Below are 18,037 nucleotides of genomic sequence, written 5' to 3' on the forward strand. Positions count from 1 at the left end.
GATTCAAACGCGTAATCGTTTTGGCTCATAATGGGCAAGCGTATGATCATCAATTTATTTTAAATTACATTTTAACCAAAACTAAATTTAAACCTGAGATGATTATGCGGGGATCTAAAATTATTTCTATGTATATCGATAATGTCACATTTTTGGACTCCTTGAACTATTTTCCAATGGCTCTAGCGAAACTACCCAAAGCGTTTGGATTGAAAGATAATTTTCGAAAAGGCTATTTCCCATACCATTTTAATACGCTTGAAAATCAAAATTATATAGGACCTTATCCCGATATGGGGTACTATGGCCCAAATACAATGATGGCAGACGACCGAGAAAAGTTCATTCTTTGGTATAATGAAAACAAAGACAAAGTGTTTGACATGCAAAAAGAAATTGTGACATACTGCGTATTAGACGTAGATATTTTAACACTGGCCTGTTTAAAGTTTAGAGAATCATTAATTAAAGCGGGGAACGTGTGCCCATTTTCAGAAGCTTGCACTATTGCCAGTTCTTGTAATAAACTGTTTCGTCGAAACTTTTTGAAACCGGATACTATCGGTTTGATTCCTCGACACGGGTATCGTTATCGAGATAAGCAATCAAAAATAGCAATTGAGTGGTTAATATGGGAGGAAAAAGTAAGGGGCATTAACATATTGCACGCAGCTAAAGGGAAAGAAATGGTACTAGGTGGTTTGTCCGTCGATGGGTATTGCGCAGAAACCAATCAAGTCTTCGAAATGATGGGGTGTTTCTACCACGGATGCACAAAATGTTTTAAAAATGATCGTGATAAACCAGTATATAATAACGGCGACGAAACCATGAATCTAAGATATGAAAATACCCGTTCGAAGATCGTTCATTTAAATCAATTAGGTTACGAGGTGATAGTAAAGTGGGAATGCGAATTTAATCAAGAGAAAAACTCGGATATGGCACAGTACATATCTGACCACCCACTGATCAATTTTGCGCCTTTAAATACGTGAGATAGTTTTTATGGGGGCCGAACCGGAAACATCAAGTCTTATTACAAAGCGAAAGAAGGGGAAAAAATAAAATACATTGATATCTGTTCATTGTACCCTTGGGTTTGTAAGTATGGAAAATTTCCGATAGGGCACCCTAAAGTTTTACTCTCGAATGACTTGATCGATCTAGATGTTACCAAAGTAGACGGCATCATTAAATGTAAGGTATTACCTTCGCAAAATTTATTTCACCCGGTACTTCCGATAAAACTAAATAAAAAATTAATGTTCCCTCTGTGTTTCTCATGCGCAAAGAGCTTCAATCAGGGGGAATGTTGTCACAATACGGAGGAGAGGGCCATTGTGGGAACGTGGGTTGTTGACGAACTTGTTAAAGCTTTAGAAAAGGGGTATCAAGTTCTACAAATCTACGAAGTTTGGGATTATAAAACCGAACAATATGATGGGAAATCAGCGGGATTATTTACAGAAATGATGAATAAATTTATCAAAATTAAACAGGAAGCGAGTGGATGGCCATCAAACTGTAAAACTTTCGAACAGAAAATTGCTTATATTGCTCAATTTTTTGAAAAAGAAGGAATTCATTTGGATTTTGATAGTATTGTAACTAACCCAGGTCTGCGCTCATTGGCAAAACTTATTTTAAATTCATTTTTTGGTAAATTTGGGCAACGGGAAAATCAAGCGAAGACAAAAATTGTTAAGCAGTCGACCGAACTGTATTCGCTATTATTTGATCCAGCAATTGAAGTTGTTGGTATTTTACCAATAAACGATGAAACATTGGTAGTGAATTATAAATACAAAGAGGAATCGTATACTCCTTTAACTACCGTTAACGTTTCAATTGCAGCGTACGTCACAGCACAAGCCCGTTTAAAATTGTACTCATACTTGGATCAATTAGGGGAAAGGGTATTGTATTTTGATACCGATAGTGTTATTTATATTTCACGAGAAGGCGAATATGAGCCCGAAACAGGCGACAGCCTTGGTGACATGACCAACGAACTGGAGTGTTACGGACCAGGAAGCTACATCACCGAGTTTGCGTCGGGTGGTCCAAAAAATTATGGGTTTGTGGTCTACTCTCCTACCCAAGACAAATGTTTTCAATCGTGTAAGGTAAAAGGTATATCAATTAACCATGAAGTATCAAAACTCGTAAACTTCGACACCATGAAAAACATGATAATTAACGAAGAGCCACCTCAGAAGATATTGTATAAGAATTTTGAAAGAACCGCAGAACATCTGGTTTTAACCGTCCAAAGAGAGAAAATATTCCGACCGAATCTATTGAAAAGGCGTTTCATCAGTTACGAGTCGTATCCCTATGGATATAAAAAATTTAAAACGGAAGAAGGTGAAGACAATGACAATCGCGAATCATCATTCGCCGAAGCAACTATGTGTCTCCAAGAACAATGAGAGGAAAAGTTTGTCAAATTAGTGTACCAGTATAGAATTTGTGATACTTACGCATTTTATAATAAACTAGTTAGGTGATACCTACTTTATATAATAATTAGCGAAATTCCGTTGTTTATATTTGATGAACGTTTACAAGACAAATAAAAAATTTAAATGAATATGTTTTCTTTTTAATTACCACATCGGCACCAGTGATCCACCTATCTGTAAAAGAATAAATGGTAAGAAACATCAAGTAGATTTCTATCTATTTACCTATTCTAATGGCACCAGTATATTTATAAATCACTTCCAAGAAACACTTTCGTAATTATGAAGCGATTTCGAACAAACTTTAAGGGTTGGTGTAGCTCTTAAATATCTCGCTCAAGTTTATAAATCAGCCAATTCCGTCATATTGGCACAAAATGGCGGAAAGAAATCTAGCTACACCTGATCGTCCGAGCCGAAGGGGATTTTTGTATTAAAAATCGGGTCTATCCTCTTTATAATTATCTTAATATTACAAACGGCTTTTTAGATAGGATTGTCGCGTTCCATCTTACCATGGATTTGATAGTAAACTTTTATCTTGATTTTAGGTTTAATTGCACCAATTGTTGGTTAGAGGCTGTTCCATGTTTTGAAGGTGTGTTTCGAAAGTCTAGAAAGGCGAGTTAGTGTAGGTAACTGAACTACGCTCCATCGTTTGGCTAAATTAGTGTCATCATCCACTCCTACTATAGGTACTCTTAACTGACACTGTTTTCGGCAATCGAATACTACGCTACCACAGATTGGTTGTTTGACGATAAAAACATTAAAAATCAAGATTTTTATACAGTAATTTCATTCTAGATAGCTTGTTAAATAGAACTCAAAGTAGTTTCAAAGGTACTACCAGACAAAGTTTTTATAATTTTGAAGGGGACGGGATCTCTTAAGACAGGCGAGACTACTCGCATTAGCACACCTTTTTTTCACGAATTAAAGGAATCGTTAAAAACAACGCCCTCGTATCATCTCTATTGCGATGAGATCGAATCTTACAACTTGACAGTTTTTAGTAGTACAGAACACATCCTGATTACCATGCTTCGGAGGGTATGTAAAGGCGGCGGGTCTCGGGGGCAGTGTACCATGACTGTCGTTAGGTCACACAGGCGGTTGTTGATGCGATCTAAAAACTTCTGTACGTCGGAAGTGTCACCATAAATAAATAAATAACTGTGCAATTGGACAGCTTAGTGAAAGTTCGTCAATAAAGTCGCTCAAAAATGACATCAGACATCAATAAAGTAAATTTTAGTTTGAAATAAAAATAAAACCGCAGGTACGTTTTGATGCCATGGTCTGTGCTCGTCATACGGAAGCAGTTCTTCTGATACGACTAGCACTACACGATGGCTCTAATCGGGGGAAGATCAGGAATTGTTTCATAATGCGATATGCGTTCCTCCTTCATTAAATCTTTTTTTCAACATATTTATTGAAATACTTGTCCTTAGAGTATTTTTACCGTGGCTGCTGATTTTAATGGTCGTTTCCAAAGTCTCTCAGCGAATATAATCTGCATAAAAAATAACCCACTTAACGTATAGAAGGTCATTTATCTCGGGCTTAATGCCTTCTCACTCGATTGGTATGATGGTAACTAACTGTAATATTGAAGGTCTCTAACGTGAAGGGGTCGTTCCTTTACTTGACGAATGGTTCAATCATCCCTGTAATAAACGAACCGCTGGTTTACCATGCCCTGTTCATAAGTTAAATCAGTCCATAACAAGTCGGGTTCGATTCCCCATGCAAAACATTCACTGACAAACTGGTTAAAATCTCCTCGCATTGACTCATTTTTACGATTGATTGATTAACCTCTACAACGAGTGTTTGATATTCATGGGCGATACTAAAATTGCCAAATTTTACGACGAAGCAGGTTAAATCAGATTTGGCTATAATAGGTCAACATACGCTCGTATATCACACACCTAAATAGTAACTATATTCTGCGTGTATCGCAAGAGGCGATCCGTCTGATTTAAAGTGAGGTGTTTCTGTTTAAACCCATCTGTGCGAGGAAATAGATCAGTTGTCTTGGAATACTCGACCTTTAAATCCGAACACGCGCGCTTAATTGAATGCGATCCCAGTAACCTGAACACAAATCGAACACGATTGGACCCACAGCCCAAGCCTAATTGCGAACTCCACAAATGCGAATCGTACTCAAACTCGAACCGAACCGGAATAACTTCGATGCGGTTTGAGATCCATCGCGTTCATGGATGCCCGTATGAACGGGGAGGAAAATGATTGACAATGGAAATAGCTCCATTGAATGGGGCCTTCTTTTTTTTTTAGTAAACAGAAGGTTATTCCGCTAGTGGTGACTGAGCGTCACTGATCTGTGTTAATGATTGATTATAGATTTCGAGAGACACAGAAGATCAAACGTATACACTGGTAAACAGATAAAGTAGTATAGAACTGAACAGGTAAACAGATAAACAGGTAAACAAATCAACAGGTAAACAGATAAACAGGTAAACAGATCAACAGGTAAACAGATAAACAGGTAAACAGATCAACAGGTAAACAGATAAACAGGTAAACACTATCTGTTTTTAAATAAAGCTGTTGCTGTTATAGCTGTTTACCTGTTTATCTGTTTACCTGTTCAGTTCTATACTACTTTATTTGTTTACCAGTGTATACGTTTGATCTTCTGTGTCTCTCGAAATCTATAATCAATCATTAACACAGATCAGTGACGCTCAGTCACCACTAGCGGAATAACCTTCTGTTTACTAAAAAAAAAAGAAGGCCCCATTCAATGGAGCTATTTCCATTGTCAATCATTTTCCTCCCCGTTCATACGGGCATCCATGAACGCGATGGATCTCAAACCGCATCGAAGTTATTCCGGTTCGGTTCGAGTTTGAGTACGATTCGCATTTGTGGAGTTCGCAATTAGGCTTGGGCTGTGGGTCCAATCGTGTTCGATTTGTGTTCAGGTTACTGGGATCGCATTCAATTAAGCGCGCGTGTTCGGATTTAAAGGTCGAGTATTCCAAGACAACTGATCTATTTCCTCGCACAGATGGGTTTAAACAGAAACACCTCACTTTAAATCAGACGGATCGCCTCTTGCGATACACGCAGAATATAGTTACTATTTAGGTGTGTGATATACGAGCGTATGTTGACCTATTATAGCCAAATCTGATTTAACCTGCTTCGTCGTAAAATTTGGCAATTTTAGTATCGCCCATGAATATCAAACACTCGTTGTAGAGGTTAATCAATCAATCGTAAAAATGAGTCAATGCGAGGAGATTTTAACCAGTTTGTCAGTGAATGTTTTGCATGGGGAATCGAACCCGACTTGTTATGGACTGATTTAACTTATGAACAGGGCATGGTAAACCAGCGGTTCGTTTATTACAGGGATGATTGAACCATTCGTCAAGTAAAGGAACGACCCCTTCACGTTAGAGACCTTCAATATTACAGTTAGTTACCATCATACCAATCGAGTGAGAAGGCATTAAGCCCGAGATAAATGACCTTCTATACGTTAAGTGGGTTATTTTTTATGCAGATTATATTCGCTGAGAGACTTTGGAAACGACCATTAAAATCAGCAGCCACGGTAAAAATACTCTAAGGACAAGTATTTCAATAAATATGTTGAAAAAAAGATTTAATGAAGAAGGAACGCATATCGCATTATGAAACAATTCCTGATCTTCCCCCGATTAGAGCCATCGTGTAGTGCTAGTCGTATCAGAAGAACTGCTTCCGTATGACGAGCACAGACCATGGCATCAAAACGTACCTGCGGTTTTATTTTTATTTCAAACTAAAATTTACTTTATTGATGTCTGATGTCATTTTTGAGCGACTTTATTGACGAACTTTCACTAAGCTGTCCAATTGCACAGTTATTTATTTATTTATGGTGACACTTCCGACGTACAGAAGTTTTTAGATCGCATCAACAACCGCCTGTGTGACCTAACGACAGTCATGGTACACTGCCCCCGAGACCCGCCGCCTTTACATACCCTCCGAAGCATGGTAATCAGGATGTGTTCTGTACTACTAAAAACTGTCAAGTTGTAAGATTCGATCTCATCGCAATAGAGATGATACGAGGGCGTTGTTTTTAACGATTCCTTTAATTCGTGAAAAAAAGGTGTGCTAATGCGAGTAGTCTCGCCTGTCTTAAGAGATCCCGTCCCCTTCAAAATTATAAAAACTTTGTCTGGTAGTACCTTTGAAACTACTTTGAGTTCTATTTAACAAGCTATCTAGAATGAAATTACTGTATAAAAATCTTGATTTTTAATGTTTTTATCGTCAAACAACCAATCTGTGGTAGCGTAGTATTCGATTGCCGAAAACAGTGTCAGTTAAGAGTACCTATAGTAGGAGTGGATGATGACACTAATTTAGCCAAACGATGGAGCGTAGTTCAGTTACCTACACTAACTCGCCTTTCTAGACTTTCGAAACACACCTTCAAAACATGGAACAGCCTCTAACCAACAATTGGTGCAATTAAACCTAAAATCAAGATAAAAGTTTACTATCAAATCCATGGTAAGATGGAACGCGACAATCCTATCTAAAAAGCCGTTTGTAATATTAAGATAATTATAAAGAGGATAGACCCGATTTTTAATACAAAAATCCCCTTCGGCTCGGACGATCAGGTGTAGCTAGATTTCTTTCCGCCATTTTGTGCCAATATGACGGAATTGGCTGATTTATAAACTTGAGCGAGATATTTAAGAGCTACACCAACCCTTAAAGTTTGTTCGAAATCGCTTCATAATTACGAAAGTGTTTCTTGGAAGTGATTTATAAATATACTGGTGCCATTAGAATAGGTAAATAGATAGAAATCTACTTGATGTTTCTTACCATTTATTCTTTTACAGATAGGTGGATCACTGGTGCCGATGTGGTAATTAAAAAGAAAACATATTCATTTTAATTTTTTATTTGTCTTGTAAACGTTCATCAAATATAAACAACGGAATTTCGCTAATTATTATATAAAGTAGGTATCACCTAACTAGTTTATTATAAAATGCGTAAGTATCACAAATTCTATACTGGTACACTAATTTGACAAACTTTTCCTCTCATTGTTCTTGGAGACACATAGTTGCTTCGGCGAATGATGATTCGCGATTGTCATTGTCTTCACCTTCTTCCGTTTTAAATTTTTTATATCCATAGGGATACGACTCGTAACTGATGAAACGCCTTTTCAATAGATTCGGTCGGAATATTTTCTCTCTTTGGACGGTTAAAACCAGATGTTCTGCGGTTCTTTCAAAATTCTTATACAATATCTTCTGAGGTGGCTCTTCGTTAATTATCATGTTTTTCATGGTGTCGAAGTTTACGAGTTTTGATACTTCATGGTTAATTGATATACCTTTTACCTTACACGATTGAAAACATTTGTCTTGGGTAGGAGAGTAGACCACAAACCCATAATTTTTTGGACCACCCGACGCAAACTCGGTGATGTAGCTTCCTGGTCCGTAACACTCCAGTTCGTTGGTCATGTCACCAAGGCTGTCGCCTGTTTCGGGCTCATATTCGCCTTCTCGTGAAATATAAATAACACTATCGGTATCAAAATACAATACCCTTTCCCCTAATTGATCCAAGTATGAGTACAATTTTAAACGGGCTTGTGCTGTGACGTACGCTGCAATTGAAACGTTAACGGTAGTTAAAGGAGTATACGATTCCTCTTTGTATTTATAATTCACTACCAATGTTTCATCGTTTATTGGTAAAATACCAACAACTTCAATTGCTGGATCAAATAATAGCGAATACAGTTCGGTCGACTGCTTAACAATTTTTGTCTTCGCTTGATTTTCCCGTTGCCCAAATTTACCAAAAAATGAATTTAAAATAAGTTTTGCCAATGAGCGCAGACCTGGGTTAGTTACAATACTATCAAAATCCAAATGAATTCCTTCTTTTTCAAAAAATTGAGCAATATAAGCAATTTTCTGTTCGAAAGTTTTACAGTTTGATGGCCATCCACTCGCTTCCTGTTTAATTTTGATAAATTTATTCATCATTTCTGTAAATAATCCCGCTGATTTCCCATCATATTGTTCGGTTTTATAATCCCAAACTTCGTAGATTTGTAGAACTTGATACCCCTTTTCTAAAGCTTTAACAAGTTCGTCAACAACCCACGTTCCCACAATGGCCCTCTCCTCCGTATTGTGACAACATTCCCCCTGATTGAAGCTCTTTGCGCATGAGAAACACAGAGGGAACATTAATTTTTTATTTAGTTTTATCGGAAGTACCGGGTGAAATAAATTTTGCGGAGGTAATACCTTACATTTAATGATGCCGTCTACTTTGGTAACATCTAGATCGATCAAAGTCATTCGAGAGTAAAACTTTAGGGTGCCCTATCGGAAATTTTCCATACTTACAAACCCAAGGGTACAATGAACAGATATCAATGTATTTTATTTTTTCCCCTTCTTTCGCTTTGTAATAAGACTTGATGTTTCCGGTTCGGCCCCCATAAAAACTATCTCTCGTATTTAAAGGCGCAAAATTGATCAGTGGGTGGTCAGATATGTACTGTGCCATATCCGAGTTTTTCTCTTGATTAAATTCGCATTCCCACTTTACTATCACCTCGTAACCTAATTGATTTAAATGAACGATCTTCGAACGGGTATTTTCATATCTTAGATTCATGGTTTCGTCGCCGTTATTATATACTGGTTTATCACGATCATTTTTAAAACATTTTGTGCATCCGTGGTAGAAACACCCCATCATTTCGAAGACTTGATTGGTTTCTGCGCAATACCCATCGACGGACAAACCACCTAGTACCATTTCTTTCCCTTTAGCTGCGTGCAATATGTTAATGCCCCTTACTTTTTCCTCCCATATTAACCACTCAATTGCTATTTTTGATTGCTTATCTCGATAACGATACCCGTGTCGAGGAATCAAACCGATAGTATCCGGTTTCAAAAAGTTTCGACGAAACAGTTTATTACAAGAACTGGCAATAGTGCAAGCTTCTGAAAATGGGCACACGTTCCCCGCTTTAATTAATGATTCTCTAAACTTTAAACAGGCCAGTGTTAAAATATCTACGTCTAATACGCAGTATGTCACAATTTCTTTTTGCATGTCAAACACTTTGTCTTTGTTTTCATTATACCAAAGAATGAACTTTTCTCGGTCGTCTGCCATCATTGTATTTGGGCCATAGTACCCCATATCGGGATAAGGTCCTATATAATTTTGATTTTCAAGCGTATTAAAATGGTATGGGAAATAGCCTTTTCGAAAATTATCTTTCAATCCAAACGCTTTGGGTAGTTTCGCTAGAGCCATTGGAAAATAGTTCAAGGAGTCCAAAAATGTGACATTATCGATATACATAGAAATAATTTTAGATCCCCGCATAATCATCTCAGGTTTAAATTTAGTTTTGGTTAAAATGTAATTTAAAATAAATTGATGATCATACGCTTGCCCATTATGAGCCAAAACGATTACGCGTTTGAATCTTTTTTTTATCTCTAGAATGTAATGAACAAATCTTTCAATAACATCGGAAAATTTTAGGATCTGCCGTCGAACGGCACAGTTATTGAAGATAATCTTTTCCAAGGGATCATTTAGACACATCTCGCACCTTTGGTTAAAAACGCACAAATTTGGCTCGTGTAAAGTTTTCAACTCGCTAAATTTTTTGTCTTGCGTACATTCAAGGTCATAGAAAATGAATAAAAAATCTTTTAAATTAGGTGATGAATTATCTACAGGCATATAACAAAGATGATCATCTGGCCGACTTTTCTTGCATGTTTTACAGTAATATGAGTTACATTTGTGGTCCGTCCCTTTTCGAACTGTTTTGTAACAGGTTTTACACTTAAATATTTTTTCGCAAATTGTTTTATGCTCTTTATGCCCTAATTCTTTGTGTTTATCAAAACATGTTTTAGAGACAAAATATCTGCAACAGTCTGGGCAATTTATTGCCTGACCACGATCGCATGGAGGAGAATGTTTGCACGATGAACAAACACCAACACACTTGTGATCGAATTTATTGTTATAGCCCACGTGACACTTGTCGCAAAAATACACGCACGCAAAAGCAGCCGTTAGTGAGGTTATTACATTGTAATGATTATTATAGTACAACAAATTAATTTTTAGCGTTGCCTCAGAATCACCCTCGAAAATAAGATCGCGCCCTTTGGACCCATAGTTGTAAACAACAATTTTAAAATTATTTAGATGCGACTGAAACTTTTCTAATTCGGGTAAACCCGCCCCGTTTCTTCCAATCTCAATGTCGGCTTCTTGCATTAATTGTTTTGCTTTCTTATATTGAATTTGTGCTATATCCTTTCGTATATTTTGATAATCAGGATCATCAGTTGTATTGGCTATAGCAACAACAAGAGCTCGAGGTAAACATAAATTATCTACATTTTTTATGTAAACAATACCTCGCCTTGCTTTACACTCCTCCTCGAAACCTATGTATTTGCTACAAGCTGATCTCCCCCTGCCTAATGGGGTACGGACAATGGTCGCCTCCAAACAAAAAGTTTCTGTGCTCAATCCGTCCGAATTTGATTGATATATAGACGAAATTAGCTCCCATATGTCTTCAAAATATACTGAATCAGCGCGTTGGAACTTCAAATAACCCCCTCCTCGCGAAAATTTTTTAGAACAAAAAGTAAATCCTACCATGTCTTCAGCCGAAACCTTATTACATGCATACGTGATTATTTGCCTGATCGCGTTCTTAATCCATAATATGCTATTTTCGTTAGGTGGTATTTGTTTTAACCTAAACTGAATAGATCGTCCTTTTAAACCAAATCGTTTGACGTTCTTTTCAAACTCACTCTCAATTACAAACTTGCGCATAATTAGATTATTTTTGGAAGTAATGTAGCAGAGGAGTATTTCTTGTAGAGTGTGTACCTAAGTGATCTTGTTTTTCACCGATACTAGGTACCTTACGCCAAAATAATTTTAACACGGAAGAATAGAAACAACTAAGGTATCGCTTGATGGGTGAAGATGTATTTCGTTCTGGGAAAGATATATTATTCCTTGATGAGTAAGTTTATCAATCAGTATTGTAAAAAATGCCGATTATATCGTCAAGTCAGTCAGTCACACGCGGGATTCAATCGACTACTGAATAAAAATGTTGACAAGTTGGATTTTATACTGAAAAATCACGTGTTCGTAGGCACTGCCGAATAATTTCGTGTAATTTATAAGTAAAACGTGTATGGCTTATTCGAGATATAGGTTTCTTATTTTTGAATAATTCCACACGCACTACGATTAACCAGGATGCATATGCCCGTGATCTACCAAATACTTTTAATGGTACAAACAATCTCAGTTTTTAACAAAACCAGGCTCCTTGAGCTGTAGATGCGTACTAAATCTAAAACGGAATGCGAAGTTTCCCAGAGTTGTAAAAAAGTGATGCAATATAATTTTACACGTTGTGCAATTTTGCTTAATGATAAGAGATTTGATTAATTAGTCATAAACACTTCCAGGTGCAATAAGCTACTGTGAGAAATTGATTTTTTTAGTAATTCTTTACACACTAAGAATTAAGTAGAGGTAGGGCGTATAAGCCGTGTGATCCGAAGAATAATTTGTAATAGAACGTGGATAGCTGAAACAAAACACAGCAACACCTTGCAGTTAAGCTGCACTTGCGTACTAAAGGGAATGCGACGTTTCAGATTGTAAAAACTGACGCAATAATTAACTCGATTGTTCAATTTTTCGTAATAGTAATTGATTTGATTGAATTTTTAATTACAGCCGTTCAGGGTAGTAAGAGTAACCCAATTATAAATTTGTTACTACACTTTATCGTCGACTAAATGCACTTATGCAGCTGGGAGGTGTAAAAGTAACATCCGTCACTCACTTGAGCTTGGTATGAAACTGTCTGGAATTGTGAAAACGTTGAGCTTTTATAGAAACCGAATAATCACGTGATTGGATTAAAGTCGATACTACTTCGACAAGACTTTAAATTTCAATGAAAATTGGTTAGGCAATTGATGGAAGACAAAGCACACCTTCTAATCTGTAATTTTTCGCTACTCGTACGGAGACGTTAACAAAGAAACAGAAGAACCACCTCCACTAACGTTCAAGCGGATACTGACTGACGTAGTAGGATAAATGCAATTTTATTACAGCTGTCACTCGAAGATGATGCAATGTTAGGTAATTTTTATATTCTATAAATAAATGCATTCCTCTGCAGGTGATTTCCATAATAGGATCAACTTCAAATTTCGACGCGCTCTGGCAAAAACCCCCTTAAATTTCCGCGCTGACACCGTAAGAGATACCTAGCCTACTTAGCAAAATACATGAACTATGGAGGCGATTAACATGAAACATGTAAACCGGGTATAACGAGACAGCGTTCCAATATCGGAAATCTGAGTGTCTGCTCTAAGCACCCGAAACAACCCCCAAAATATGATTCGCACCCTTGGCCAACTAGCAAAATACCTTCTCTCCATGATGCCTTCACTCGAACTGGCCGAAGGTCAGACAACAAGACGTCGTAGATACCTAAAGCGCACGTGCGCGATAACCTCACTGTCTGGCGCGTCACGTGACTGTCTGGCACAAGTGACCCTCTATCTACTCCTTCCGGCATCTGCTATAAAGAAAAATCTCAATATTGACTTTAAATTTCTCAATTTGAGGAACCAATCCAACTTGAGAAAATTCAAAAGAATTTATTACCCACATTTTGATCAACACTTGAAATAAATCTTGGGCACCAATACAAAAATCTGACATGAAAACTTGTATCTGAGGCGCATTTTGGATTCGAATAAACACACAATTAATTTAATGACCAATGACAAAAATTTATTCTGGAACACGTGAAACAATTTAAACAAAATCCATGAAGGAAAGAAAAGCTTGCAAAGATTGTTTAGACATTATTACCCCGCACTCTTAAATTAGTTTTAACTTTAAATTATTAGTTAAACAGTTTTTTTCTTAATAATCCAAATCGTAAAAGGTTTCCAATACTAGGCGCATTTAAGTCGCACACAAATGCGGACAGCTTCTGAACTTTGCTCTATAACACAGAATTAGTGCCCTTTCACACTGAGCGACATAGCCACTGCTGCTGAGCATCGGGACGGGATGCAGCGCAGCGCTTAGCAGCGCGACTAGTCGCCTTAACCCGCGACACAGTCACACGTACAGTGGCTTCGTCTCTCACTGGATTTGAACATGCAACTGTGTTGCGGGTTAAGGTGACTCCGTCGCGCTGCTGAGCTGAGCAGCGCTGCACTGCGCCCTGTCCCGCTGCGCTCAGTGTGAAGGGGCACTTAGATGACAAACAAAACTGGCTTGATGCATGAAATGACAAATTTTCAGTGGCTCTTCCAGGAGTAGAAACTTTTAATAAGAAGACAACAGCTTCTTTTTTCAACTCTCAGAAATTTTTGTTTAAATCGCACAACACGCGTTAAACGTCTTACACACTTTGATTAACTTGCTTCTGCACAAATTTATTATAAAAATGACAAACTGCGTCTTCATTTAAACAAATAGGGCTGACTGCTCGAAAATTTAGCGAAAAAAACGTGCGTGCTTTTCCAACGTCTCGCCAGCAGCAACCGCCACATGTTCTCACTGTTTCCAGTATTTAAGGAAACCCCACTTCCACCATAAAATAAACTCCTTCAAGAATGTTCAAATAAATCACAATGGAACGCGCCAAACGTCCTCACTTTCGCCGACCCACGTGCCTTAAAACTCCCTATCGCAAGGCTATCTAACCTGTAACACCCAAAATCGACCAGATGTGTCTCACTTCTAACACCTTACTATCTAAATTGAATAAATTACAAAAGCGGTAAAATTGAAACGAAAAAATTACACATCTAGCAAAGTTTCTAAAAGGAAAAACAAATATGGAAATACAAATTCAAGTAAAATAAACCAACTTTGTGATTATTCGTAAATAACTCGTCAGATTTGCACTTCAAAATTGAAATTGTAGCACATACATACATGGTGGCTCAACCTTATTGAAGGTTCTGAATTCCATACTCTCAAATTGGGTTGAAATATTATTTGACATATTGAAGAATTGACCAAAATAACGTATACGTAACGTAGTTTACACAACAGTATGTATGGTTAAGTGGCGTCTATATACCGAATTTGTTATAATTATAAATATCATTTATTATGAATTCTATAATCTGGAAATATGCGTCATTCGAACAAGTTTTGCCAAGTTTCTGTTCAGATTTTCCATATATTACTGTATAACTATAAAGGCCGATTCTCGTTAGAGCAGCGCCGCGGCGAAGAGCAGTGAGAATCCTTTCCTCACGCCTGAAGAAGAGTCATCATCATATTATGATTTCGTATTTATAGCTTCACTATATCATCAACACGAATAAAACAGAAGAAAAAGGAAGCGGTAATATTAGGTTAATGACATAATTTGTGCCCGGTGAGAAGAAGTCGAATTTTACACACTGTTTAAGCGACGAGTACATTTTTGTATTTTGTTTGTGTTCATTCCAAATCTACTACCGCACTCACTAAAAAAATATTGCAAATTTTTTTTCACAAGCCGTAGCGCCGCGTCCATAAGCTATACACTTCTTGATTCTCTGGCTGTCAACATGCAGAGCGGTGCGTTTCAAACACGAACTTATAAGTACGTGGTTTCAAAGCAGTGCCGCGAGTTCCAATGCTTCCTGACGCGTTTAATATTTGCTGCGCTGTACCGCGACGCTTTGCCTAGGTGAAAACGGAACCGCTTAAAGTAGTTAGAGCGCCTAGGTAAAAGTAACAAGAAGTTGGTGAAAATTTGGTCACTTATTCTCTGAGAGACGCACTTTCTAGTGGTCAAAAGAAAAAAGTGTTCCTATGTGCCGTTTCTGAGATATTTGACAGTAAAAACAGGGTATTTTAACATGGGCCCTTATGGACAGACTCAGTTTTTCTGAGCTAGCGAAGGTTTTTGTATCAAGACTTAAATGAGATGGGTCTCATTAGAAGCGAAATTTTGTGACGAATCCAAATATGCACGGCAAAGTACATGTTCATGATGAAATAAGGAAGATATTTACCGCCGAAGCGGCGTCTGCTCTGACGCGGCGGCACGCTATGCAACACGCGTTTAAATCTGATGACTTTTCCACTAGGTCTAGTATATAGCTTAGCTAGGACAATCTTTTCCTTCTTCTGCTGAGCACTTTTCTTCACAAAAGGCATGGTGTCTTTCAGAAAGAACACCAAAACCAGCGATATTTATAAAGGCCTGCACACGTCGTGTTGACACACTGATCGGATCGAGATCAAGATAGCGGCTGGGGATCTCTGGCGCCAACATCGAAAAACCAAATCCACTACACCGACTTCACGTAAAACGCCAAATTATTTAGTTTCCCGGCTTTTACATACGTCTCGCATACGTTTTGATTAAGAATAAATATATTCGTTCAGGATTTACCGCTTACACTGTGAATATTTAGTCGCGGTGTGTCGTCAACATTTAGTGTGCAAAGGTTTGAAACAGGGTCGAAAAGTAGGGAGACTAGCCAAGTTGATTACTGTATATACCTTTTTAAAAATTATGTAAGACGTTTGCATTGTGCTGAGGTACAAAATACCATTCATACCGTATTTCTAATTATGTTTCCTTCATAACAACATTTTTTTGGGGACGTTTACCGTAAGTAATAGGTAGGCCGAGTACATCACTTGACTTCAGCCGAACGCGCTCTAACTACTTTAATTACATGCGAACAATTGAGATCAGCATTTTGCGGCGCCGCGCCGCTCTGTGCTGTTCTAATGAGTATCGGCCTTTATTATCAACTTATGAAATGAATTTTTTCACATTGAGAATAAAGTATTTAATCACATTTACTTTATAGTTAGATTTATTTATTTGTTATCTAACTGCACCACTTATTTTTATTAATAATATGGGAATAGACTGATCTGTTTTTCAAGTGAACATATTGCATTGTATGTTCCCTTTTAAGAAAAAATGTATTTATTGTTATTTGTGCTGGGGGGTTCCAGTCGGGTTCCTGCACTGTAACGTTTTGATTTATTGTGTCCTGCGGTATTGCCGACCATTCCAGAATACATGTATCTTTAACCTTCGTTACTTCGTCTTGTGTAATTTTTTCATTTGTAAGTAAATGTTCCCTTGCGTTTGTGTAAGCTTCGCATTAGCAAATGTGGTGTGGTGATTCTTCTTCACCACGCCTTCATAATGGACTGTTAGTCTGTCCCATGTTGTGCTAGATTTTTGTTTTATTTGATAGAAAAAAAACCAGTCTCCAGTGAGTACTAAACACTTATGCCCGGTTTCACAAACAATGATTAAGGTTAATCACTGATTAAAAATATTAGAATGGAAAACATCTGAGCGTATAATCAATCAAAGGTGGCTAACATTCTAGTATTTTTAATCATTGATTTGCACACTGCAACTAGTTTTGAAACTGCAAAGTCATGAAAGAAAGATCCTTTCAACGCAGGCTTTTGCTCTATGAAATCTTATGCGTTCCAGATTTGCAACTATCAAAAATTAATAAAATCTTTATTTATGCATCAATTTTGTTGGGAAAAAGATTAAACTCTATTCCTTGTTACCCAAGAAGTGATCCACATGCATTTTTTGTTCCCAAAATATTTTTTTGCCAAAAGATGTCAAAATCGTTATTTAGAAAAAAGACCTGACATCAAGTTTCGTTATATGAAATTTTATGGGTTCCATTATGGAGAGTGGTGCTTCTGCCCTCACTATTCCGTCCGTCTGCCACTCCATTCACGCCTAGACTATAAACGTATCAACTTCAAAGGTCTGTTCGTTTGTCTATGCGAGTGAGTTGCGCTGACAACCGCCACATAGTGTGGTTTCAACCATCTTTATTTAACATTACTTTTTACCTCCAATATTTAAAGAGTAATCAATTGACAAATGAAAGTTTGCCTTATCCCTTATATTTGGAGATACAAAGAGAATTGTGATAGGTATACTAATTCACTAATACAATTGCATTTTTCAATTTTATTAACTACTTGTTATCATCATCGTAAGCATCTTTGTGTATGCATTGCATGTTAAAGCTTGTTGTTTCTTGTCTAACATGCAAATGCTCATGTTGTTTGTTTCGTTTCTGTATTTTGACAATTGCTTTGTACAAGTCTTAACTGCAGAGCAGCAAAAACACAGGTAATGGATGGATCACACTCCTACTTCCTTTTATACCGTTTTGTTTTTTTATTGGCCCTTCACTGTTATTATCACTACTGTCCTTTCATACACCTGATATATAACAAGACAACTAGCTCAAGTAGCTTTCTTAGTTGATCTCTTTGCTATTTCATCAAACAAAACGTAACATCTGTTAATAAGAAATATTTCAAGCATTACCTTGTAGCTCACATTTTCATTAGGAAAGCTTCTTATCCAATTGCCTACTAAAGTGTAATTAAAGCAAATATTAATATTA

At 37.2% G+C, this 18,037-nt stretch overlaps 2 protein-coding genes across 2 annotated transcripts; one reads left to right on the plus strand and one right to left on the minus strand.

The window, feature by feature from the left end:
• The first annotated feature begins 1,265 nt into the window (after positions 1-1,265).
• Positions 1,266-2,435, plus strand: LOC116166418. Its single transcript, XM_031481371.1, has one exon. The coding sequence runs from the start codon at positions 1,266-1,268 to the stop codon at positions 2,433-2,435; it is 1,170 nt and encodes a 389-aa protein (XP_031337231.1).
• Positions 2,436-7,573: 5,138 nt separating this feature from the next.
• Positions 7,574-8,857, minus strand: LOC116166419 (probable DNA polymerase). The gene has a single exon (XM_031481372.1). The coding sequence runs from the start codon at positions 8,855-8,857 to the stop codon at positions 7,574-7,576; it is 1,284 nt and encodes a 427-aa protein (XP_031337232.1).
• Positions 8,858-18,037: the final 9,180 nt, after the last annotated feature.

This window comes from Photinus pyralis, unplaced genomic scaffold (genome assembly GCF_008802855.1).
Source record: "Photinus pyralis isolate 1611_PpyrPB1 unplaced genomic scaffold, Ppyr1.3 Ppyr1.4_LG3b, whole genome shotgun sequence".
Taxonomy (NCBI): domain Eukaryota; kingdom Metazoa; phylum Arthropoda; class Insecta; order Coleoptera; family Lampyridae; genus Photinus; species Photinus pyralis.